This window comes from Haematobia irritans, chromosome 4 (genome assembly GCF_050003625.1).
Source record: "Haematobia irritans isolate KBUSLIRL chromosome 4, ASM5000362v1, whole genome shotgun sequence".
Lineage (NCBI taxonomy): Eukaryota > Metazoa > Arthropoda > Insecta > Diptera > Muscidae > Haematobia > Haematobia irritans.
In genome coordinates, this window is record NC_134400.1 from 188713582 (window position 1) to 188741374 (window position 27793).

Sequence of the window (27793 nt, forward strand, 5' to 3'; positions counted from 1 at the left end):
TTTGATTGCAATATAAATATATTAATAAAAATAAAATTGATTAAAATCTAAATCTCAGATATTATGGAAATTTTCACTAATTTAGATATTTAGAACTGATTTAGATATTACTGTTCCTCCCTGGGTATTCATTCAATATATGCATTCCATTTTCGATTTAAACATTCATCACTCTCATCGGTGTGTACAACGTCAGGATCGTCTGAAGAATCTCTATAAATAAGACAAAATTATTTCACAAATGAGATGGCCATTATTAAATTGATGTTTTCCAGACTCACACAACTTCAGAAGTATCACTGAAATCTCGATAATCGACGGGATTGTGACATAGGCAACAAATATTAATGGATGCTTCAAAGCATTTACGACAATAGAGACCCATACATCCAATAGTTTCACACTTTACCCGAGAGGAACTGTAAAGAAAAAATAATTGTAAAAAATCGAGAAAATGTTTTTGTTTTATATATATTTAATACATAACTCATTTAATGATGTGGCACATAGTAAACATTTGTTGAATTTTCTGAAAAAAAAAAACAAAAAGTCAATCGATTAGCGTGGCACTAAATAAAGTTACATTGGCTTTAGTGAAATAGAGAATTCACTTTTTTTCTGAGTGTAGGATAAATATTTACCCTTTTGATTGCCCCCTTAGCCAATCGAGAAATGAAAAATCATCACCATCTCTGTCATTTGTGAAAATTATACGAGCTTTGCGTCTGGCCAATTTTAGGAAAGTCACTGCAAATAATTATCAATTAAATTATTTAATTTTTAAAATTGTTTTGATTTTTGCCAAACCCATACATACCCCTTTTCAATAGAATTCGATCATATAACCAAATTGCTCTATGTCTTGCAACATCTGGATAATATAGACGCATAATTATATGCCTTAATCGTAAGGCATAAGGTTGACAAAATAGAAAAATCCAGGCAATAAAGCATAGTCCACCAATTAAATAATACTGCTCATAGTTGGGACTTCGTGGCTTGGGCAAACATGTTTGAGGATTCATTGTATAATTTTGGGCTACGGGTTCAAAAGCATGAATAATTCCTTCGAATATTTCACCAATTAAGCCTCCTCCGCCCTCTACTTCAACAGTTATGTACGGTGGAACTATAAAACAAAGGTGGAACTATAAACACTTGACTATAGTACTAATTGTTCTTCTTGTGCAAAATTTTAAGCAAATTAGGGTAAAACTCTGGCTTCTGGGGCCATATAAGTCCATATCGGGCGAAATGTATATATGGGAGCTATATCTAAATCTGAAGCGATTTCTTCCAAAATCAATAGGGTTTTATTCTGACCCAAAGCACATACTTGTGCCAAATTTTAAGTCGATTGGACTTAAACTGCGACCTAGACCTTGATTACAAAAATGTGTTCACGGACAGACGGACATGGCTATATCGACTCAGGAGCCCACCCTGAGCATTTTTGCCAAGGACACCATGAGTCTATCTCGTCTCCTTCTGTGTGTTGCAAACATATGCACTAACTTATAATACCCTGTTCCACAGTGTGGCGCAGGGTATAAACATTGGCTCACAGCAATTTATGAATTACAGCGTTATAGCAAAAAATGATATTTATCTAATTTTTGTTAATTTTCTCTATGTAATTTTGTCTTACCTGTGAAACCCAACTCTTTATGTCCGTAATAGGATATCATAGCTAAAATCCAAAATAGACTATAATCTGCAAAGCATATACAAAACAATTGTATCATGGATATGAACAAAAATATACCCGAACGAGCCATTGCCAACCATTCGTCACGTGTGAGTAGACAATCAGTGAGCTATAAAGGAAAAACACAGTAATTTAAAATATCTGCTCTAAAATGTGGTTCTTTGTGTGTGGATGAAAAATAGAGCTAATTTTTTACAGGGTTACCGTTTTTCAACTTTTTGTGTGCGATAACACTCTTGTGCCACTTAATACCATGCTTATTGCATTTTTGTGCTACCTTTTGATTTTCATTGCATATAGGACAATCTACATTACCTCTAATTAATTAAAATTAAGTACTTCCATACCCTTGGATATTTAATTTTTTCCAAATAGGTTAAAGGCATTACGGTTTCCTCATTCATGGATCTTCGATTATCATCGATTTCCAAAAATTCCTTTGTGATATAGCTATTTTGATAACCAGGATTACGAAGGTATTTCAAACGAAAGTACATGGCTCTGAAAAAATAAAACATTTTATCGAAAAGTTGATAATCAAAATTCTACCAAAAATAGATTTTGCAAAATATTCCCCTTCAACTAAGAGATACTTCACGAAATTTCTATAGAAATAAAATTTTGATAAAATTTTCTATAGAAATAAAATGTTGACAACATTTTCTATAGAACTAATATTTTGACAAAAATTTCTATATGAATAAAATTTTGACAAAATTTTCTATAGAAATAACATTTTGGAAAAATTGTCTATAGAAATAACATTTTGACAAATTTTTTTATAGAATTAAAAAATTTTGACAAAATTTTCTATAGAAATAAAATTTTGAGAAAATTGTGTATAGAAATAAAATTTTTTGACAAAATTTTCTATAGAAATAAAATTTTGACAAAATTTTGTGACAAAATTTTCTATAGAAATAAAATTTTGGAAAAATTATCTATAGAAATAAAGTCTTGGAAAAATTATCTAAAAAAAAATTTTTTTGACAAAATTTTCTACTGAAATAAAAGTTTGAGAACATTTTCTATAGAAATAAAATTTTGACAAAATTTTCTATAGAAATAAAATTTTGTGACAAAATTTTCTATAGAGATAAAATTTTGTTACAAAATTTTTTATAGAAATAAAATTTTGACAAAATTTTCTATAGAAATAACATTTTGGAAAAATTTTCTATGGAAATAAAATTTTCACAAAATTTTCTCTAGAAATAAAATTTTGACAAAATTTTCTCTAGAAATAAAATTTTGACAAAATTTTCTATTGAAATAAAATTTTGACAAAATTTTGTATTGAAATAAAATTTTGACAAAATTTTCTATAGAAATAAAATTTTGACAAAATTTTCTATTGAAATAAAATTTTTACAAAATTTTCTATAGAAATAAAATTTTGTGACAAAATTTTCTATAGAAATAAAATTTTGTGACAAAATTTTCTATAGAAATAAAATTTTGTGACAAAATTTTCTATAGAAATAAAATTTTGTGACAAAATTTTCTATAGAAATAAAATTTTGAGAAAATTTTCTATAGAAATAAAATTTTGACAAAATTTTCTATAGAATTAAAATTTTGTGACAAAATTTTCTATAGAATTAAAATTTTGTGACAAAATTTTCTATAGAAATAAAATTTTGTGACAAAATTTTCTATAGAAATAAAATTTTGAGAAAATTTTCTATAGAAATAAAATTTTGAGAAAATTTTTTATGGCAATAAAATTTTCCCAAAATTTTATATAAAAATAAAATGTTGACAAAATTTTCGATAGAAATAAAATTTTGACGAAATTTTCTATAGAAATAAAATTTTGACAAAATTTTTTATAGAAATAAAATTTTGACAAAATTTTCTATTGAAATAACATTTTGACAAAATTTTCTATTGAAATAAAATTTTGACAAAAGTTTCTATAGAAATAAAATTTTGACAAAATTTTATATAGAAATAAAATTTTGACAAAATTTCTATAGAAATAAAATTTTTACAAAATTTTCTATAGAAATAAAATTTTGAGAAAATTTTCTATAGAAATAAAATTTTGAGAAAATTTTCTATAGAAATAAAATTTTGAGAAAATTTTCTATAGAAATAAAATTTTGACAAAATTTTGACAAAATTTTCTATAGAACTAATACTTTGACAAAAATTTCTATATGAATAAAATATTGACAAAATTTTCTATAGAAATAACATTTTGGAAAAATTTTCTCTAGAAATAAAATTTTGACGAGATTTTCTATAGAAATAAAATTTTGACAACATTTTCTATTGAAATAAAATTTTGACAAAATTTTCTATAGAAATAAAATTTTGTGACAAAATTTTCTATAGAAATAAAATTTTCACAAAATTTTCTATAGAAATAAAATTTTCACAAAATGTTCTATAGAAATAAAATTTTGACAAAATTTTCTATAGAAATAAAATTTTGACGAAATTTTCAATAGAAATAAAATTTTGACAAAATTTTCTATAGAAATAAAATTTTGACAAAACGTTCTGTAGAAATAAAATTTTGACAAAATTTTCTATAGAAATAAAATTTTGACGAAATTTTCTATAGAAATAAAATTTTGACAAAATTTTCTATAGAAATAAAATTTTGACAAAATTTTCTATAGAAATAAAATTTTCACAAAATGTTCTATAGAAATAAAATTTTGACAAAATTTTCTATAGAAATAAAATTTTGACAAAATTTTCTATAGAAATAAAATTTTGACAAAATTTTCTATAGAAATAAATTTTTGATGAAATTTTCCACCCGAAATAAAATTTTTACAAAATTTTCTATAAAAATAAAAATAAAATTTTGACAAAATTTTCGATTAAAATAGTTACCACATTCCTCATCAGCACCTTTACTTGCAGCAAAACTGTCAACCAATTATCAGAACAAATTCTGGTAGTTCACCAAACCCAACGTGAACCACACTTGAACCTTCCGAAAAATGTTTATGATAGTAGGCCTTTGCCGAAATAAATCTTTGTACAAACATTTCTCTTTTCCTTCGATGATTTGAAGGTGGCAAATAAACGCACCCAACTGCATTCAAATCGATGATTTGAAAGTGTCCTCTGTTGGTGAAGCTACTCTTGTAGTTTAGTCAACGCAATGGTTTTTAAGCTGAGATCAAAATAACAAATATGATTGAAGTACAAACCAACAATGACAAAATGAATGAAATAAAATTTTGACAAAATTGTCTATAGAAATAAAATGTTGACAAAAAATTACAATACATTTTTTTATTATTTTATTTTTTGTTTCTGTTATTAATAAATTCCAATAATATGAGTTTTTTTATTTGTGAAGGTTTTTATACCCTTCACCACTACTGTGGTACAGGGTATAATAAGTTTGTGCATTTGTATGTAACGCCAAGAAGGAAAAGCCTGAGACCCATCGTTTAGTATACCGATCGTCTTAGAATTAAATTCTGAGTCGATTTAGCGATGTCCGTCTGTCTGTCTGTCTGTCTGTCTGTCTGTCTGTCTGTCCGTCTGTCTGTCTGTTGATGTATTTTTGTGTGCAAAGTACAGCTCGCAGTTTTAGTCCGATTGTCCTAAAATTTGGTATAGGGTCCTGTTTCGGCTCAAAGACGATCCCTATTGATTTTGGAAAAAATCGGTTCAGATTTAGATATAGCTGCCATATATATTTTTCACCGATCTGGTCATAATTGGCGTGTATATCAACCGATCTTCCTCAAATTCCGTACATCCGAATATTTTATGAGTCTCGAAAAACTTGCAATATATCAGCCAAATCGGTTCAGATTTAGATATAGCTCCCATATATAGCTTTCGCCCGATTTACACTCATTTGCCCACAGAAGCCAATTTTTTGCTCCGATTTAGTTGAAATTTTGCACAGGGAGCAGAATTAGCATTGTAGCTATGCGTGCCAAATTTGGTTTAAATCGGTTCAGATTTAGATATAGCTCCCATATATATGTTTTTCTGATTTCGACAAAAATGGTCAAAATACCAACATTTTCCTTGTTAAATCGCCACTGCTTAGTCGAAAAGTTGTAAAAATGACTCTAATTTTCCTAAACTTTTAATGCATATATATCGAGCGATAAATCATAAATAAACTTTTGCAAAGTTTTCTTAAAATTGCTCCAGATTTAAATGTTTCCCATATTTATACCCTTCACCACTACTGTGGTACAGGGTATAATAAGTTTGTGCATTTGTATGTAACGCCAAGAAGGAGTAATCATAGACCAACCTTTTAGTATACGGATCGGCTTAGAATTAAATTCTGAGTCGATTTAGCGATGTCCGTCTGTCTGTCTGTCCGTCTGTCTGTCTGTCCGTCTGTCTGTCCGTCTGTCTGTCCGTCTGTCTGTCTGTCGATGTATTTTTGTGTGCAAAGTACAGCTCGCAGTTTTAGTCCGATTGTCCTAAAATTTGGTATAGGGTCCTGTTTCGGCTCAAAGACAATCCCTATTGATTTTGGAAAAAATCGGTTCAGATTTAGATATAGCTGCCATATATATTTTTCGCCGATCTGGTCATAATTGGCGTGTATATCAACCGATCTTCCTCAAATTCCGTACATCCGAATATTTTATGGGTCTCGAAAAACTTGCAAAATACCAGCCACATCGGTTCAGATTTAGATATAGCTCTCATATATAGCTTTCGCCCGATTTACACTCATTTGCCCAAAGAGGCCAATTTTTAACTCCGATTTAGTTGAAATTTTGCACAGGGAGTAGAATTAGCATTGAAACTATGCGTGCCAAATTTGGTTGAAATCGGTTCAGATTTGGATATATCTCCCATATATAGCTTTCGCCCGATTTACACTCATATGACCACAGAGGCCAATTTTTTGCTCCGATTTAGTTGAAATTTTGCACAGGGAGTAGAATTAGCATTGTAGCTATGCGTGCCAAATTTGGTTGAAATCGGTTCAGATTTAGATATATCTCCCATATATAGCTTTCGCCCGATTTACACTCATATGACCACAGAGGCCAATTTTTAACTCCGATTTAGTTGAAATTTTGCACAGGGAGTAGAATTAGCATTGTAGCTATGCGTGCCAAATTTGGTTGAAATCGGTTCAGATTTAGATATAGCTCCCATATATATATGTTTTTCTGATTTCGACAAAAATGGTCAAAATACCAACATTTTCCTTGTAAAATCGCCACTGCTTAGTCGAAAAGTTGTAAAAATGACTCCAACTTCTAATACATATATATCGAGCGATAAATCATAAATAAACTTTTTCGAAGTTTCCTTAAAATTGCTTCAGATTTAAACGATTCCCATATTTTTTTACTAACATTGTGTTCCACCCTAGTGCATTAACCGACTTAAATTTTGAGTCTATAGATTTTGTAGAAGTCTATCAAATTCTTCCAGATCGAGTGATATTTAAATGTATGTAGTTGGGACAAACCTTTATATATAGCCCCCAACACATTTGACGGATGTGATATGGTATCGACAATTTAGATCTACAAAGTGGTGCAGGGTATAATATAGTCGGCCCCGCCCGACTTTAGACTTTCCTTACTGGTTTTTTACTAACATTGTGTTCCACCCTAGTGCATTAGCCGACTTAAATTTTGAGTCTATAGATTTTGTAGAAGTCTATCAAATTCTGTCCAGATCGAGTGATATTTAAATGTATGTATTTGGGACAAACCTTTATATATAGCCCCCAACACATTTAACGGATGTGATATGGTATCGAAAATTTAGATCTACAAAGTGGTGCAGGGTATAATATAGTCGGCCCCGCCCGACTTTAGACTTTCCTTACTCGTTTTTTAATGTCTAGCTTGCTGACAAATTGGATTTAGTCCATATGGGACTATAATTACACCTACACTGTTAGAAAAATATGTTTTTCATATGTTTCGATATAAAAAAAAATGTGGTTCGGGCACAATATATTTAAGTGCAAACATGTAATGTTCCCAAACTAACACTAAATGTTTGGAACACATATGTTAATATTTTAGAATATATTATGTTTGGGGCATACATGTTTCATAAAAAATATATGTGTGAATGTAAACATATATAATTTTACAAATTTCGAGTAAACATATATATGTTGTGATATTTTATTCAGAGAGCGACAAATAGAGATAGAAACCGGGAGGGTTGACGATAGATATCAAATTAACACAGCGAGAGAATCAAAAGAGAGCAATTTCTGTGAAACCGCTTATATGTTGTTTCGGAAACTGCTTTATGATAAGGCCAAAAATTTTATATGCTTAAGTCTAAATATTGTTTAATTTGAATATTAGAATGAGTATTCGGAATAAAGAGAATAAAGATTTTTTCGTCTTGAAAGCAGCATTTTACGTATGTGTGGACATGTGTTTTGTTTATCATTTTGGCGTTATGGGTACACTATTTTTCGTGGTTCGTTAAAAGAAACCGGAACGTACGAGGAGTAAGTCAAAATATTCAGGCAAAGGAAATTAAAAAAAAAACGATGGAAAATATATACAAATTACAAAGGGATATTCATAAAAATAACGAAAGGGCATTATACTCTTTTTAGAGTTGGGACAGTAAAATGAAAAAAAGAGGAAATAGTGAAAAACTAAACAGTAAAATGTATAAGAACAAAGTTTAGTTCCTCTTTATTAATAAGTAGTCCAAGAGGAGTTGACGGACACCTTCAAATATAAAAGCGGGCATTATGTTCGAGTTTTGCAGCTAAAACATTTGAAAAAGTTTATTTTCTTTAGAATGAATTATTAAAGAAAAGTAAAAGGCAAAACAGGGTCATTTTAGAGCGATAATGCCAACTTAATACCGGCCTTAAAGTTAAAAATTAAATTAAGTACAAAACATGATAAGTATTAAATGCATTTAAAATGGTGTTAAATGCTAGTAAAAAACTGTTCACGCCTAAATAAATTTATGTGTATATTATAAAATTATTTATGTATATTTATACTCTACTCGTTCTTCTTTTGTTAGAGTTTTTGAATTCCTTCCAAAATTTCAAACTTTTATTACAAAATTGTTATTTTTGCAATAAAAAATAATATTTTATCCAAAAGCTCAGTCCATTTCGTTTATATCAAGCACTGTTTCTGACTGTAAATCTTTAATAACCCACGTTTCGAAGTTTCATTATAAAAATTTAATATAGTATAAATATAAATGTGTAAATTAAAAAAAAAACAATTGGTGTTTGGTCGGAGCAGGGATTGAACCCACGACCCTTTGCGTGTACGGCAGACATGCTAACCACTGCTCCACGTTGCCAACACATGTGTGTTTCTGTTAAATAATGTTATGTTTGCATGGGCTCGTGGGCGCTGCAAACTATGCTATATAAATTTAACTTATAACGATAATTGTCTACTGGTGACTATAACAGCTACGTAGCTCAGTGGTAGTGTGTTGGCTTACAAACTGTATGGTTCGATTCTCCGTCCAGGCGAAAGGTGAAATTTAAAAAAATTATAAAATTGAATAATTTCTTCAACATTATTTGTATTACAGAAAAAGGTGCCAAGAACCAAAAAAATTCGTGGAAGTGAAAATTATGTTAGGGAACGAGCACAATCTTCGTTGGGGAAAATTATTCTAAGCATATAATATTTTTGGGCTCAAAATGCTTCCAAACATATAATATGTTCACATTAAACAAACATATTAATGTTTCGGCAGTATCCAATAATATATATGCTTCCTGCAAAATATGTTTGGAACATATGTTAGAGAGGCGATTTTTTTTGAGGGTGTATATGAGGGGTAGTCCGATATGGCCTATTTGCAACATCATCTGATCTACATCAATAACAACTACTTGTGTCAAGCTTCAAGCTAATATATTGTTGTGTTCGGAAGATGGTGATTTTAAGAAACGGACAGACATCGCAAAAACGACTCAGAGAGTTTCGCCAAACAGCGTTATTGGTGTTACTCGAATGCCACCATAGAGGTTGGCATACTAAAAGTAACAAATAAACGCATTTATATCGTTTCTTTTATGTGAATCTTTTTCTTTTGCCAACTTCGAGTTTATCTAACAATCATTTTATTAACATTTCATTGAAAATCATTCCTAGCAATTTAATATTCAGAGGACTATGGCGGTTTATCTTCTATAGAAAAATGTCATTGCATACTTTTAGGCAAAAATGAAAAATAGCCCTCTAATAAAGTATTCAACTCATAATTGCGATTATATTTGATGATACTGGTAATCTAAACGGAATTTTGAATAAAAACCGTACAAACAAATGAAATTAATTAATTAAAAATGCAATTAATTAAAGTTTATGTTAGAAAGGGGACACAAAAATTCAAAAAGTATGGCATTTAGTCACAGTGAAATAGCTCCACTTGATAAATTTGCACAAATGTAATACTGGCGCCAATTTATGAGCATATTCGCCGTGCTGTAGTTCATTCCTAATATTTTTGGGAAGCGTACGAAACTTTTCCACGGTATAGAAAAAATAATATGTATCAACAAAATGTTTCCAATTAAAATTTTAATTTTCAATAATATTCAATTAAAAATTTAATTTTTGAAATTAAAACAAAAATTAATTTTTTATACCGAACTGGAGACATATCTGTCATCTTGTCCATATATTCCATATGCCAGTTAGGAGCTTAACTGCTGGAAATTTTTCAGTTAAAGTTAACTGAAGTGAAGATATTTGCAATTTTCTGTTAACTGACACTTAAAGTCTAACGGAGCTACATTAAAATGGCCGTCAATTGAATTAGTAGAGTATGCCAAAATATTTTTGAGCCATACTTGAAACAAGAAAAATTGCATGGGACTGTGGAAAATTTCGAGCAAAAAAATCAAACTAAAACCAAAAAATTGTTCCCTACAAAAATAACTTAAATTTAGCATCAGTTTTACGAAGAGCATTTTTTTTTCTGTGTATGGTGAAGGTTACTTACTTAACTATAATGATCACAAACATAAATAGGCCAATAAAATCCAACCATCCGAATATCAGTATGACCATATTCATTCGTTGTCGTATGTCTATTAGAATAGCTTTTTGAATTTCCTCCAATTCCTTTGAGGTAGTAGTTTTAAAATGAAAATCATGATCAAATGTAATTGATACATCAAATAATCTTTTTACTTCAGCTGTAAATATTTGTAATTCTAGAAATGAATATAAATACAAATTTGATCTAGAGCATTCATAGGATTTGCATCAACTCACTTTCCATAACCATGGTTACGATGGACTCATTAACGAATACCACTAGGACACATATGACGTCAACCAGTTTTGTTGTATAACAAAGCATTGAGAATATATGGGTAACTTGACATAATCCTTTGAGTGGACCCAATTTCTCCTTACAATCCTCTATGGCATTGTGAGAGATGTTCATGCAGCGTTCATAGGGTGTTCCAAATTCTCGATTACACATACCCACAATGTTTCTTAACCAACCAAAAGAGGCTTTCATGACACCCACTAATAAAGAAGTTGGAGGGATAAAAATTAAAAAAAAATTAAATACACGCAGAGAAGGAATATGATCACCTCAAATATGTTTTAAGAGCAAAATGTTATTTGTGTATGGTGACCATGTAACATGTTTGTCACTAAAATGTTATTTTCTCGTCAAATATAACCTGCTTGCCGAAATCAGATACATGATTTCCGAGAAAATAACATGGTTGCGAAAACCATGTTACATGGTCACAACCAAAAAATAACATTTTGCTCTTAAAACATGTTTGAGGTGATCATATTCCTTCTCTGGGTGTAAATAATATAGAAAATTTAAATGATTAATTATAATGCCAAAAATTCGGATTTCCCCAATCTTATATCCCCTCACCAAAAAATGTCTCGGCAAATTGACCTCCTCAAAAAAGGCTCCCAAACACATTTTTATACCCTTCACCACTACTGTGGTACAGGGTATAATAAGTTTGTGCATTTGTATGTAACGCCAAGAAGGAGTAATCATAGACCAACCTTTTAGTATACGGATCGGCTTAGAATTAAATTCTGAGTCGATTTAGCGATGTTCGCCTGTCTGTCTGTCTGTTGATGTATTTTTGTGTGCAAAGTACAGCTCGCAGTTTTAGTCCGATTGTCCTAAAATTTGGTATAGGGTCCTGTTTCAGCTCAAAGACGATCCCTATTGATTTTGGAAAAAATCGGTTCAGATTTAGATATAGCTGTCATATATATTTTTCACCGATCTGGTCATAATTGGCGTATATATCAACCGATCTTCCTCAAATTCCGTACAACCGAATATCTTATGGGTTTCGAAAAACTTGCAAAATATCAGCCAAATCGGTTCAGATTTAGATATAGCTCCCATATATAGCTTTCGCCCGATTTACACTCATTTGCCCACAGAGGCCAATTTTTAACTCCGATTTAGTTGAAATTTTGCACAGGGAGTAGAATTAGCATTGTAACTATGCGTGCCAAATTTTGTTGAAATCGGTTCAGATTTAGATATAGCTCCCATATGTAGGTTTCGCCCCATTTACACTCATATGACCACAGATGCCAATTTTTTGCTCCAATTTAGTTGAAATTTCGCACATGGAGTAGAATTAGCATTGTAGCTATGCGTGCCAAATTTGGTTGAAATCGGTTCAGATTTAGATATAGCTCCCATATATAGGTTTCGCCCGATTTCCACTCATATGACCACAGAGGCCAATTTTTAACTCCGATTTAGTTGAAATTTTGCACAGGGAGTAGAATTAGCATTGTTGCTATGCGTGCCAAATTTTGTTGAAATCGGTTCAAATTTAGATATAGCTCCCATATATATATTTTTCTGATTTCGACAAAAATTGTCAAAATACAACATTCTCCTTGTAAAATCGCCACCGCTTACTCGCAAAGTTGTAAAAATGACTCTAATTTTCCTAAACTTCTAATACATATATATCGAGCGATAAATCATAAATAAACTTTTTCGAAGTTTCCTTAAAATTGCTTCAGATTTAAACGTTTCCCACATTTTTTTACTAACACTGTGTTCCACCCTAGTGCATTAGCCGACTTAAATTTTGAGTCTATAGATTTTGTAGAAGTCTATCAAATTCTGTCCAGATCGAGTGATATTTAAATGTATGTATTTGGACAAACCTTTATATATAGCTCTCAACACATTTGACGGATGTGATATGGTATCGAAAATTTAGATCTATAAAGTTGTGCAGGGTATAATATAGTCGGCCCCGCCCGACTTTAGACGTTCTTTACTTGTTATACCCTGCACCACACTGTGGAACAGGGTATTATAAGTTAGTGCATATGTTTGTAACACCCAGAAGGAGACGAGATAGACACATGGTGTCTTTGGCAATAATGCTCAGGGTGGGTCCTTGAGTCGATATAACCATGTCCGTCTGTCCGATCGTCCGTCCGTCTGTCTGTGAACGCATTTTTGTGATCAAAGTCTAGGTCGCAATTTAAGTCCAATCGCCTTCAAATTTGGCACATGTTCCTAATTTGGGTCAGAATAGAACCCTATTGATTTTGGAAGAAATCGGTTCAGATTTAGATATAGCTCCCATATATATCTTTCGCCCGATATGCACTAATATGGACCTAGCAGCCAGAGTTTTATACCGATTTGCTTGAAATTTTGTACAAACATAACACTTAGTCGTATAGTCAAGTTTGCAAAATTTGATTAAAATCGGTTCAGATTTAGATATAGCTCTCATATATATCTTTCGCCCGATATGGACTAATATGGTCCTAAAAGCCAGAGTTTTGGCCCAATTTGGTTGAAATTTTGCACAGGGAGTAGATTTAGCATTGTAGCTATGCGTGTCAAATTTGGTTGAAATCGATTCAGATTTAGATATAGCTCCCATATATATTTTTCGCCCGATATGGACTTATATGGACACAGAAGCCAGAGTTTTATCCCGATTAGCTTGAAAATTTGCACAAGGAGTACAATTGGTAGTATAGTCATGTGTGCCAAATTTGATTGCAATCGGTTCAGATTTAGATATAGCTTCCATATATATCTTTCGCCCGATATGGACCTATATGGACCCAGAAGCCAGCGTTTTATCCCGATTAGCTTGAAATTTTGCACAAGGAGTACAATTGGTAGTATAGTCATGTGTGCCAAATTTGATTGAAATCGGTTCAGATTTAGTTATAGCTCCCATATATATCTTTCGCCCGATACGGACTTATATGGACCCAGAAGCCAGAGTTTTATCCCGATTAGCTTGAAGTTTTGCAAAAGGAGTACAATTGGTAGTATAGTCATGTGTGCCAAATTTGATTGAAATCGGTTCAGATTTAGACATAGCTTCCATATATATTTTTCTCCCGATATGGACTTATATGGCCCCAGAAGCCAGAGTTTTGGCCCAATTTGGTTGAAATTTTGCACTAGGAGTACAATTAGTAATATAGTCATGTGTGCCAAATTTGATTGAAATCGGTTCAGATTTAGATATAGCTCCCATATATATGTTTTTTCTGATTTCGACAAAAATGGTCAAAATACCAACATTTTCCTTGTTAAATCGCCACTGCTTAGTTGAAAAGTTGTAAAAACTTTTGCGAAGTTTCCTTAAAATTGCTTCAGATTTAAATGTTTCCCAGTGCATTAGCCAACTTAAATTTTGAGTCTATCAAATTCTGTCCAAATTGAGTGATATTTAAATGTATGTATTTGGGACAAACCTTTATATATAGCCCCCAACACATTTGACGGATGTGATATGGTATCGAACTTTTAGATCTACAAAGTGGTGCAGGGTATAATATAGTCGGCCCCGCCCGACTTTAGACTTTCGTTACTTGTTTCTATAGGAAATTTTGCCAAAATTTTATTTTTATGAAAAATTTTGCAAAATTTTATTTCTAAGAAAATTTTTGCAAAAACTTCATTTCTATAGAAAATTTTATGTTGTTTCTATAGGAAATTGTAATTGGATAGTCAATCAAAAAAAAAATCGGGCAAAACATACAATGCTGTTCAAAACATTTGCAACTAGGCCTACCATGTACCTAATCTAGGTATATCTCCCATAATAACAACTTTATTGTTTCGCATCCACTTAAAAATAGTCTTTATGGAGTGTTATTTCCAAATTCTAATTGGGAAAATTAATGGGCTGTTATTAAAAATTGATATTTCACGAAAGGTAAAGAATCGTATGATTCAACCTGTTGAAAACATTTGCAACTAAAGGGTGATTCTTTTGAGGTTAGGATTTTCATGCATTAGTATTTGACAGATCACGTGGGATTTCAGACATGGTGTCAAAGAGAAAGATGCTCAGTATGCTTTGACATTTCATCATGAATAGACTTACTAACGAGCAACGCTTACAAATCATTGAATTTTATTACCAAAATCAGTGGCAGAAAATCCGCTTTTTTATCGACAAATTTTGTTCAGCGATGAGGCTCATTTCTGGTTGAATGGCTACACCCTCAAAAAAAATCGCTTCTTTAACATATGTTCCAAACATATTTTGCAGGAAGCACATATATTATTGCATACTACCGAAACATTAATATGTTTGTTTTATGTGAACATATTATATGTTTGGAAGCATTTTGAGCCAAAAATATTATATGCTTGGAAGAATTTTTCCCAAACACGATTGTGCTCATTCCCTAACATACTCGTAATTTTCAATTTTTTTAGTTATTGGCACCTTTTTCTGTAATACAAATAATGTTGAAGAAATTATTCACTTTTATAAATTTTTTAAATTTTACCTTTCGCCTGCACGGAGAATCGAACCGAGGACCATACAGTTTGTAAGCCAACACACTATCCACTGGGCTACGTAGCTGTTATAGTCACCAGTAGATAATTATCGTTTTAAGTTACATTTATATAGCATAGTTTGCAGCGCCCACGAGCCCATGCAAACATAACATTATTTAACAGAAACATACATTTGTTTGCCACGTGGAGCAGTGGTTAGCATGTCTGCCTTGCATGCAAAGGGTCGTGGGTTCAATCCCTGCTCCGACCGAACATTTTTTTTTTTTTTTTTTTTTTTAATTTACACATTTATATTTATACTATATTAAATTTTTTTTAAATGAAACTTCGAAATGTGCGTTATTAAAGATTTATAGTCAGTAACAGTGCTTGATATAAACGAAATTGACTGATTTTTGGATAAAATATTATTTTTTATTGCAAAAATAACAATATTGTAATAAAAAACTGTTTTTGGACAAAACTTTTAAATTTGGAAGGAATTCAAAAACTAACAAAAGAAGAACGTGGAGTCGAGTATAAACATACATACATAATTTTATAATATAAACATACATTTATTTAGGAGTGAACAGTTTTTTACTAGCATTTAACACCATCGCTCTAAAATTCCTTTTATTTTTCTTTAATAATTCATTTTAAAGAAAATAAACTTTTTAAATTGTTTTAGCTGTAAAACTCGAACTTAATGCCCGCTTTTATATTTGATGGTGTCCGTCAACTCCTCGTGGACTACTAAAGAGGAACTAAAGTTTGTTTTTTTACATTTTACTGTGTAATTTTTCACTATTTCCTCCTTATTTCATTTTACTGTCCCAACTCTAAAAAGTGTATAGTGCCCTTTCGCTATTTTTATGAAGACCCCTGATTTCTTTTAACGAACCAAGAAAAAAATTGTGCCCATAATGCCAAAATGATAAACAAAACACATGTCCACACATACATAAAATGCTGCTCTCACGGCGAAAACACATGCTGTTTTTTTTTTTAATGTCTATTCTCTTGGTTCCGACTGTCTATTCTCTTTATTCAAATTAAATAATATTTAGACTTAAGCATATAAAATTTTTGGCCTTATCATAAAACAGTTTTCCGAAACAACATACAAGCGGTTTCACAGAAATTGTTCTCTTTTGACTCTTTTGCTGTGTTATATTGATATCTTTCGTCAACTCTCCCGGTTTCCATCTCTATTTCTCTCTATACTCTCTCTGTCGCTTTGAATAAAATATCACAAAATATGTATGTTTAGTCGAAATTTGTAAATTTATATATGTTTGTATTCACACATATGATTTTTATGAAACATTCATGCCCCAAACATAATATATTCTAACATATTAACATAGATGTCCCAAACATTTAGTGTTAGTTTAGGAACATTACATGTTCGCACTTAAATATATTGTGGTTTAAAATCGTGCCCGAAACACATTTTGTTTATATCGGAACATATGAAAAACATATTTTTCTAACAGTGTACGTAAATAAGCAAAATTGCCGCATTTGGAGTGAAGAGCAACCAGAAGCCGTTCAAGAACTGCCCATGCATCCCGAAAAATGCACTGTTTGGTGTGGTTTGTACGCTGGTGGAATCATTGGACCGTATTTTTTCAAAGATGCTGTTGGACGCAACGTTACGGTGAATGGCGATCGCTATCGTTAGATGCTAACAAACTTTTTGTTGCCAAAAATGGAAGAACTGAACTTGGTTGACATGTGGTTTCAACAAGATGGCGCTACATGCCACACAGCTCGCGATTCTATGGCCATTTTGAGGGAAAACTTCGGAGAACAATTCATCTCAAGAAATGGACCGGTAAGTTGGCCACCAAGATCATGCGATTTGACGCCTTTAGACTATTTTTTGTGGGGCTACGTCAAGTCTAAAGTCTACAGAAATAAGCCAGCAACTATTCCAGCTTTGGAAGACAACATTTCCGAAGAAATTCGGGCTATTCCGGCCGAAATGCTCGAAAAAGTTGCCCAAAATTGGACTTTCCGAATGGACCACCTAAGACGCAGCCGCGGTCAACATTTAAATGAAATTATCTTCAAAAAGTAAATGTCATGGACCAATCTAACGTTTCAAATAAAGAACCGATGAGATTTTGCAAATTGTATGCGTTTTTTTTTTAAAAAAAGTTATCAAGCTCTTAACAAATCACCCTTTACCTATCACCCTGTAATATTTTCTTCTTTAAGGGCATTCTTTTGTGTATTTTTTAAATGTACAAAAATGGCATTGTAGGACTATCATTAAGCTCATTGCTTAATTTGGCCATAAACTGATCGCCATAGGCCTTAATGCCCTATTTTTTAATAATTCGATAAAATTACAGGCAATAAGCATAATCGACGTAATAACAAGTTCGGCCAGGCCGAATCTTAAATACCCACAACCATGGATTGCGTAGAAACTTCTACGAAAGACTGTCATCCACAATCGAATTAATTGGGTTGTGGTATCTTAAAACTTCTTAACATCGTTTTCTAAATTGTGAGTTAGTCAATACGTGGTGTAAGTTAGACAAAAAAGGTATGTGTAGGTAAGTTTACAAATAATTACGAATCGAAATGGACTTTTGCACGGTACGTAGGGAGCCAGAATTGATATATGGGGGTCGCTTATATGGGGGCTATATACAATTATGAACTTGATATGGACCAATTTTTGGGTGCTTAGGGATTGATTTATCTGAGGACTATATATAACTATAGACCGATATGGGCCTAGTTAGGTATGGTTGCCATATACTAGCACAATGTACCACATTTCAACTGACTCGGGTGAAATTTGCTCCTCCAAGAGGCTCCAAAACCAAATCTTGGGATCAGTTTTTATGGGGGCTATATATGATTATGGACTGATATGGACCATTTTTGGCATGGTTGTTAACTACTACCACCACGTACCAAATTTTAACCAGATCGGATGAATTTTGCTTCTCCAAAAGGCACCGGAGGTCAAATCTAGGAATCGATTTATATGGGGGCTATATATAATTATGGACCGATTTCGACCAATTGCTTCATGGATGTTTGAGGCCATATATTAGCACCACGTACCAAATATCAACTGAATCAGATGAATTTTGGTCTTCCAAGAGGCTCCGGAGGTCAAATCTGGTGATCGGTTTATATGGGGGCTATATATAATTATGCACCGATGTGGTTAGAGAACATATTGTTACGTTTTTATATTTAGGCGTTTTTAATTACCCGACAATTAAAACACAGTTCTTTTGAATAACGACAATCTACAATTTATTTACTATGACTTCACACTTTACAATTCGTTCACACTGAAGTTATTCGTTTGACGCTTTAATTAAGACTGACTCGTTAGCAGCATGCGAGCGCTTTTATATATGACGGTGTGGCAATTCGAGAACATTCTGGTAGCACTACAATATTCTGGCAACGCCAGAACATTCTTAGACAATGATAGAAGGATCTACGACCATTAAGTCATTCATCTGGTGGCTGCCAAACACATACACACTCACATAGATATGCGCTCGCATTACTACAAGAACAAAAACAATGACAATATACAATGAGATGAAATGAGAATGCAAAATAACAAAACAAAGGGGTTGTTATCAAAGAGAGTGAGAACTTACATGAAAATAAGCAAACAAAAGAACATAAAAGAAATTCAGGAAAGTGCTAGAAAATGAATAGATGATTCCAACAAGTTATAACGAAATTTTATCGTTACAATTTGAAATTTAAATTAACGGAAACTAATTTAAATAAACTTAAACTATAATTATCAAATTCGTAACACTGCCTCCCGCTTAAGCCTGTTCGTCCCGAACAGGCACAGAACCTGTTCCGTAAGGAGCCAATCGTTCCAGATGTACAACTTTCATCTTTGATCTAGGGCTGTCGTCCTTCTGAATCCGGTATACAACATCATTGATCTTCTTGATGACTTTGTATGGGCCTTCCCACTGTGTTTGCAGTTTGGGACACAGTCCTTTCTTTCGTTGCGGGTTAAATAGCAGAACCAATTCTTCTTCTTGGAAGCCCTCAGTATTTACAGCACGATCGTATCTCGCCTTCATTCTGTTGCTGACCATTTTTATTTTGTTGCGCACTGATTCGTGAACTTCTCCGAAAGTGTTTGGGATGTCGTTTCTGTTTTCTTCCATGGCGAGCTCATAAGGTTTAGCGCCGAATATCAGATCTCCAGGCAACTTTAACTCAGTTCCGAATAGAACATTGGCCGGTGTTCGAGAGGTGGAATCATGAATGGCAGATCTATAGGACAGCAAAAACTTTGGTATATGCTCGTCCCAGTCCCTCTGGCCGTTGTCCACCACTTTTCGAAGATGTTCCTCCAGGGTGCGATTGAACCTTTCTACCATGCCATCGGATTGTGGATGTAATGGCGTAGTCCTCGTTTTCTTGATACCAAGGGATTCACACATCTCTTTGAATATGGCCGATTCAAAATTTCTTCCCTGGTCTGAGTGAATCTCGGACGGCACACCGTAGCGACATATCCAGTTTTTGTTGACCACATCCACAATCGTTTTTGCCTCTTGGTTTGGAATTGCATACACCTCCGGCCATTTGCTGAAGTAATCCATGACCACAAGGACATAACGGTTTCCAGAATCACTTACTGGGAAAGGGCCTGCCACGTCCATTGCTATTCTTTCAAACGGGGCTCCTGGTCTATATTCTTGCATAGGACCTCGACTTTTCCTTGTTGGACCTTTCGCCTTCATGCACTTCTAGCAATTGGCTACCCATTCAGCAATTGATTTCTGGCATCCAACCCAGTAGAATCGTTGCTTCACTTTCTCGGCGGTTTTGGTTATTCCCAGATGACCTCCACTGGGACCATTATGGAACTCCGCCAAAACATCTCTTATTTTGGAATCTGGAACGATGATCAAATTTCGGCTGCTCTTGCCATCTTCGCTTTCCCATTTACGTTGCAGGGATCCATTGACTAGAACTAAACTATCCCATTGAGCCCAGTATGATTTCATAAGTGGACTTTCGGCTGCGATGTCTTTCTTACTGGGCTTCTTGTTCTCTTCCTTTGCCGAAATAATTTTATTCAAAATGGGATCTTTACGCTGTTCTGTTGGCCAGTCCACTCCAGATTCGACGTGTAACAGCCGAATATCAACAATCTCCTCCTTGTGTTCAGCCTTCGAGCAGTGCTTGCATTCTATACTGCAAGGTCGACGTGACAAAGCGTCAGCGTTACCGTGTTTTCCACCTTTTCTATGCTCGACACTGAAATCATAGCTTTGGAGCCTCTCGATCCAACGTGCCAGTTGAGCTTCCGGATTCTTGAATTGGAGCAACCATCGTAGAGCTGAGTGATCAGTCCTGAGCAAGAAGTGTTGTCCATACAAATATTTATGATAATGTTTTACACTCTCTATGACGGCTAGCAGCTCTCGTCGCGTTACACAGTAGTTCTTTTCGGGCTTGGACAACGTTCGGCTGAAATATCCGATGACCTTCTCCTTGCCGTCTATCTGTTGGGATAGCACACCTCCAATACCATGCGCGCTAGCATCTGTATCCAAAACAAATTTTTCGCCCGGAATAGGATACGCTAGAACAGGAGCTGAACATAAAAGTTCTTTTAAATGTTGGAATGAATCCTCCTGTTCGTCGCTCCACTGGAACTTCTGACCTTTTTGCGTCAATTTATGGAGACTAGCGGCGATGCTGGCGAAGTTTGGGACGAATCGTCGGTAATATGTACATAACCCAAGGAAACTTCTTAATTCGTGGAGATTTCGTGGTCGTGGCCAATCTCTGACAGCTTGGATTTTGTCTCCATCGGTGGATATGCCCTCTGCAGTCACATGATGACCCAGGTATTTAACTTCCCGCTGGAAAAGGGAGCATTTCTTTGCGTTAAGGCGTAGACCAGCGGCTGACAATTGCTGGATAACGTCTTTCAAGTTCTTAAGGTGCTCGTCAAACGTTTTGCCCATCACTATGATGTCGTCCAAGTATATCAAGCACGACTTCCAGTGCAACCCCTTCAGTACCCGCTCCATCAATCTTTCGAAGGTAGCCGGAGCGTTGCAGAGCCCGAATGGCATTACATTGAATTGCCAGAGACCGCCATTAACGCCAAAAGCCGTCTTTTCCTTGTCTTTCTCGGCGATCTCTACTTGCCAATATCCACTCTGCAAATCAAGCGTAGAAAACCATGTTGTTCCTGCTAGTGTGTCCAACGTGTCATCAATGCGTGGAAGCGGATAACTGTCCTTTTTGGTGACATCATTCAGTTTTCTATAGTCCACGCAGAATCGGGTACTTCCATCTTTCTTTTTGACCAGCACAACTGGGGAACACCAAGGACTTGATGATGGCTCGATCACTCCACTCTCCGCCATTTCCTTTATGAGCTTTTGAACTTCGTCTCTTTTTGCCAGGGGAACACTTCGTGGTGCCTGTTTTATGGGCCTTTCTTCTGCGGTTTTAATTTCATGTTTCACTACAGATGTTCTTCCTTGATTTCCCTTTTCAGAAGCAAAAGCAGAGGCGTTTTTCCACAACAATTGCTTGGCTTTATTTCTCTCTGACGGCGATAGATGACGTGTCCAAGCCTCGAAATACCCTTCTAGATGTTTTCTCACTGCTACATGTGTCTTTGATGAGTTGCCTTCCAAATTGACTATTGCCTCGGCTGGTGTACATTTTCCAATATCAGAAAATTTTACAATTTGCTCATGATTGTCAGACAAGTTCAAGACACGAACTGGTATTAGTCTCTCTTCGTTCGTTGTTACCAGGGCATTTGCTATCAAGATGTTGTTGCTTTTGTTTTCTGCTGGTTCAACAACCCACAATTGGCCGACTTCACAATCTCCATCCATAGAAACCCATATAATTGCTTCGGCATTCGGTGGTATAGACTCTGACTGGCTCGTTGTCAAACGTCTGACAGGTGTATTCTCGTCGTATCCCACGTTTACCGTTATCTCGGCATCGCACCATGTCATTACACGACGCTTCATATCCAAATTGAGACCAAAAGCAATCATGAAATCCGCTCCAATTATAACTTCGTCTACTATATCGGCCACAATGAAATCATAAGTAACGGATTTGTTAGCAATAGTTAATTTTACGGTGACCTTTCCATATACGGTTGCGGGTTCCCCTGTAGCCGTGCGTAGCTTGACTCCAATCAGTGGTGTAACTTTTCCTTTTACTAAATCAGATCTAATGATAGACTTTGATGCACCAGTATCCAACGTCAAAGTACGCTTGTCGCCATTAATAACACCCGCAATAGTTAAATTGTTATTTTTCTGTTGAACTATTGCTATGGAGATGGTGGGGCCATCGTCTGTGGGAGCCAGCTCTTGCCCCGCTGAACTAGCTCGATTTAGTTTAAAGGTGACTCACTTGACTGTGGCGTCACCTTCTTATGGCTATTGTTTAATGGAGATGGTGATGTGGACCTTGACCGTTTGCGTCGTGCTTTGCATTCTCGAGCTAGATGTCCAGGCTTATCACAGTTATAGCACTTCATTCTGGATTTTGTTGTTTCCTGCTTCATTTCTTGCATTGCCTGCTTAACGGCCTCTTTCACTGAATCAATCACGGAATTTGATTCGTCATTCTCAGTCTCCACCTTACGTACTTTGTGAACTTGAGGACGTGCTAGTACTCTCGCTGTCTCTTGTGCAAGGGCAAATGTTACAGTTTCCACAAATGTAGCTTTTTGTGACGCATATGTTGCACATTTTATGTCTGGGTCTCGAATGCCATTCACAAAGGTCTCAATTTTGATGCGGTCCACAAGTGGGTGACTCTCTCCTGGGTATGCCAAAAGCACCAACCGCTCAACCTCTGTTGCAAAGTCTTGTAGAGTCTCATTTGACTTCTGGACTCTTCCTCTTAATTCCATTCTGAAGATGTCTTGCTTATGTTCTCCACCGTACTTACGTTGAAGTGCCGCTATTACTTCATTATAATTATTTCTAGAGGCAGCGGGAATGCTTTGTATCACATCAGCGGCGTTGCCCTTTAATGCCAATAGAAGTTCAATTGCTTTGTCATTGTCGTTCCATAAATTTCTAGAAGCAACCATTTCAAATTGGAATTTGAATACATCAAATGAAGTTGAGCCATCGAAAACAGGAGGTTTGGTTTTTGAGCCCTCGATGACGCGCACTGGTCCACCTTTAATTTCCAGCTCTGACATTTTTCTTTCAATGTGTAAAAACTTCTCATCATGAACCATAATTTTCTCATCCACAGAAATAATCTTCTTATCCAGCTCCCCGATTTGGCTTTCGATATGGTCCACACGTTTTTCCATGCCTTCAGCAATTTGTTGAAGATTCTCATTTAGAATTCTAGAATTTTCGTCCATCTTTTTTGAATTTTCGTCGAATTTTTCTTCCAATTTTCTAGAATTAGCTTCCATTATTTTTCTAGAATTCTCTTGCATTTTTAGAGCATTTTCTTCCATCATTTTTCTCAGAACATTGAGCATTGATGTGTAATCCACAACACTCGAAGCCACTGACGGAGTTTCTACACTGCTGGTATTGACGAGTATTGACTCATCAATGTCTTCCTTATAATCAAATTCGTGCGTCGCAATGTCCATATTACGCCGTTCAAACTCTTCCAGTAGACGCTTTTGAAGCTAGGCCTTATTGCCTGTTGTCGGCAGCTCCAGTTTGCTCAATTCCTTTTTTAAGTCTTCCACACGAAGCTCATTAAACTTCATTGTAGATTCTTGTTCGTTATCCCACTTCTGACACCAGTTGTTACGTTTTTATATTTAGGCGTTTTTAATTACCCGACAATTAAAACACAGTTCTTTTGAATAACGACAATCTACAATTTATTTACTATGACTTCACACTTTACAATTCGTTCACACTGAAGTTATTCGTTTGACGCTTTAATTAAGACTGACTCGTTAGCAGCATGCGAGCGCTTTTATATATGACGGTGTGGCAATTCGAGAACATTCTGGTAGCACTACAATATTCTGGCAACGCCAGAACATTCTTAGACAATGATAGAAGGATCTACGACCATTAAGTCATTCATCTGGTGGCTGCCAAACACATACACACTCACATAGATATGCGCTCGCATTACTACAAGAACAAAAACAATGACAATATACAATGAGATGAAATGAGAATGCAAAATAACAAAACAAAGGGGTTGTTATCAAAGAGAGTGAGAACTTACATGAAAATAAGCAAACAAAAGAACATAAAAGAAATTCAGGAAAGTGCTAGAAAATGAATAGATGATTCCAACAAGTTATAACGAAATTTTATCGTTACAATTTGAAATTTAAATTAACGGAAACTAATTTAAATAAACTTAAACTATAATTATCAAATTCGTAACAATATACTAACACCATGTACCAAATTTCAGCCGGATCGGATGAAATTTTCTTCTCTTAAAGGCTACGCAAGCCAAATCTGGGGATCGGTTTATATGGGGTCTATATATAATTATGGACCGATGTGGCCCAATTTGTGCATGGTTGTTAGAGTCCATATACTAATACCATGTACCAAATTTCAGCCGGATCGGATGAAATTTTCTTCTCTTAGAGGCTACGCAAGCCAAATCTGGGGATCGGTTTATATGGGGGCTATATATAATTATGGACCGATGTGGCCCAATTTGTGCATGGTTGTTAGAGTACATATACTAATACCATGTACCAAATTTCAGCCGTATCGGATAAAATTTGCTTCTCTTAGAGCAATCGCAAGCCAAATTTGGGAGTCTGTTTATAGGGGGGCTATACGTAAAAGTGGACCGATATGGACCAATTTTTGCATGGTTGTTAGAGACCATATACTAACACCATGTACCAAATTTTAGCCGGATCGGATGAAATTTTCTTCTCTTAGAGGCTCCGCAAGCCAAATCTGGGGATCGGTTTAAATGGGGGCTATATATAATTATGGACCGATACGGACCAATTTTTGCATGGTTGTTAGAGACCATATACCAACACCATGTACCAAATTTCAGCAAGATGGGATGAAATTTGCTTCTCTTTGAGGCTCCGCAAACCAAATTTGGGGGTCCGTTTATATGGGGGCTATTCGTAAAAGTGGACCGATATGGCCCATTTGCAATACCATCCGACCTACATCAATAACAGCGACTTGCGCCAAGTTTCAAGTCGATAGCTGGTTTCGTTCGGAAGTTAGTGTGATTTCAACAGACGGACGGACGGACATGCTCAGATCGACTCAGAATTTCACTACGACCCAGAATATATATACTTTATAGGGGTCTTAGAGCAATATTTCGATGTGTTACTAACGGAATGACAAAGTTAATATACCCCCATCCTATGGTGGAGGGTATAAAAAGCAAAAACAAAAATGTGATTCGGAAAAGTACAATATGCAAGAACCAACTGCGTCTCGAGTTATAAACAGTGGATGGATGCACCAAAACTGTACGAGTACACTGATGTAGAAGAAAGCCTAAGATTACGCCAAAAGAAGATCATATAATCAAACGAACTATGCAACAATTCAATCAAATATCATCTAAAGAAGTCAAAAATTAAATTCAACTGGGTATATCTACCATAACGGTAACGAGGTAGAGCGTTATAAGTCGGAGTGCCATTATACAAGAATGTCAAAAATCACCGATTTCAAAGAAAACTAGGTTAGCGCGCCTTCAATTTTCACAAAAATACTTTAAATGGCCTCAGCAGCAGTGGATATGTGATATGTTTTCCTACGACTCAAAATTTAACTTGCATGGATCGGATTGTAGGTTAGATTAGGTTAGGTGGCAGCCCGATGTATCAGGCTCACTTAGACTATTCAGTCCATTGTGATACTACATTGGTGAACTTCTCTATTATCACTGAGTACTGCCCGGTTCCATGTTAAGCTCAATGACAAGGGACCTCCTTTTTATAGCCGAGTCCGAACGGCGTTTCACATTGCAGTGAAACCACTTAGAGAATCTTTGAAGCCCTCAGAAATGTCACCAGCATTACTGAGGTGGGATAATCCACCGCTGAAAAACTTTTTGGTGTTCGGTCGAAGCAGGAATCGAACCCACGACATTGTGTATGCAAGGCGGGCATGCTAACCATTGCACCACGGTGGCTCCCATGGATCGGATGGTAGAAATTTAGTACGAAGGCTGCCAGGAAAGCCTTAATCCAAGAAATGCAAAAACTTACGTCAATCATGGTGGGGCCAATATTATAGTCTGGACAAGTTATTTTTTTTTCTGGACAAGTTATTGGCCCGATTTATAGAGTCGAGGGTATTATGCTGTCGGAAGTATACAAAAACATTTTGTCCCATGTGATATTGCCGTAAGCCTTCCGGGAAATTCCGTCCGCATGTATTATTCAGCGCGATCATGACCTCTAGTACACGTGTAACGTGCTAAAACAATGGATTTCCGATGAAAAATTACGGGTGCTTAACAGCTTGTTCAGTCGCCTGAAGTAAAAGTCATAAAATAAATCGGCCTTTTGAACTACACACACGATTATGACGATTTCTTCGGGAAAATGTGACGCTTTTTCATAAATTTTTTTTTGACAGCCCTAATTAGATTCCTCATAATTTAATGGTTCAAAATTGCATCCTCTCATTTAAAATTTGTTTCAATACTCACAAATCACAGTTACCAAATCTTGAATGTTAATCAAAATCTCTTGAAATTTTCCCAAAACATTTCTCAAATCTTTAACGGCATTTAAAATGGCATCCTTAACGGCAACAATAGGTTTCTTTAATGTATCCAAGATTTCACCCAAAGCATGTTTCAATTGCATTTGACCACAACTCAAACTTGAAACCATAACATCGATATTATGGAACATATTCATCGTAGGTCCAATGGCAACTAGGAAAAATGCCAAAGCTATAATAATGGATCGGCCTTTTGAACTACACAAAATAGGTATGGAAATGGCAGCAATACATCTTAAAAATATAGAAATTGTTATAATAAAGAAAATCCGTAATAAAAACTTCGCTTACCTAATATCTCTGCTGTAAGAGAAAATGATAAGAATAAGACCCAATATTATCAAAAATAGCCAACGTCTAATATTTATATGAATACTCGGTATGTAATTGTAGCACATAATAGTCAGGACAATTCCAACTAAATAACCCATCAATATGTAATTCAAAGCCCTTCGTATGGGAATATCATTCTCAATTATTTTTTGAAATATTCGACCGAAAAATGTTTCCTTATAAGGATTTTTATTGGCTTTATAATCTTTGCTCATTGTTTCGGTCTTCATTATTATAAGGATTTTTTTTCAGTCAATTTCAATGACTGTCAAATATA

General features: G+C 34.7%; 1 protein-coding gene across 1 annotated transcript; it reads right to left on the minus strand.

The window, feature by feature from the left end:
• Positions 1-27766, minus strand: LOC142234694 (DC-STAMP domain-containing protein 2). Its single transcript, XM_075305874.1, has 11 exons — positions 27475-27766; positions 27107-27417; positions 10915-11175; positions 10640-10853; positions 2056-2209; positions 1649-1817; positions 818-1129; positions 642-747; positions 488-529; positions 282-419; positions 1-213 (listed from the first exon to the last, which is right to left on the minus strand). Exons 1-11 carry the CDS (start codon positions 27744-27746, stop codon positions 129-131), a joined length of 2064 nt encoding a protein of 687 aa, XP_075161989.1. The 5' UTR covers positions 27747-27766; the 3' UTR covers positions 1-128.
• Positions 27767-27793: the final 27 nt, after the last annotated feature.

Excerpts from the sequence above, each read along its gene's own strand:
- LOC142234694 (XM_075305874.1), bottom strand. The coding sequence starts at position 27,746 with ATGAAGACCGAAACAATGAGCAAAGATTATAAAGCCAATAAAAATCCT. Across the intron at positions 2,210-10,639 it reads TTTGTGATCATTATAGTTAA|AGCCATGTACTTTCGTTTGA; the intron begins GTAAGTAACCTT and ends TTATTTTTTCAG. Across the intron at positions 1,130-1,648 it reads TAAAGAGTTGGGTTTCACAG|TTCCACCGTACATAACTGTT; the intron begins GTAAGACAAAAT and ends TTTGTTTTATAG.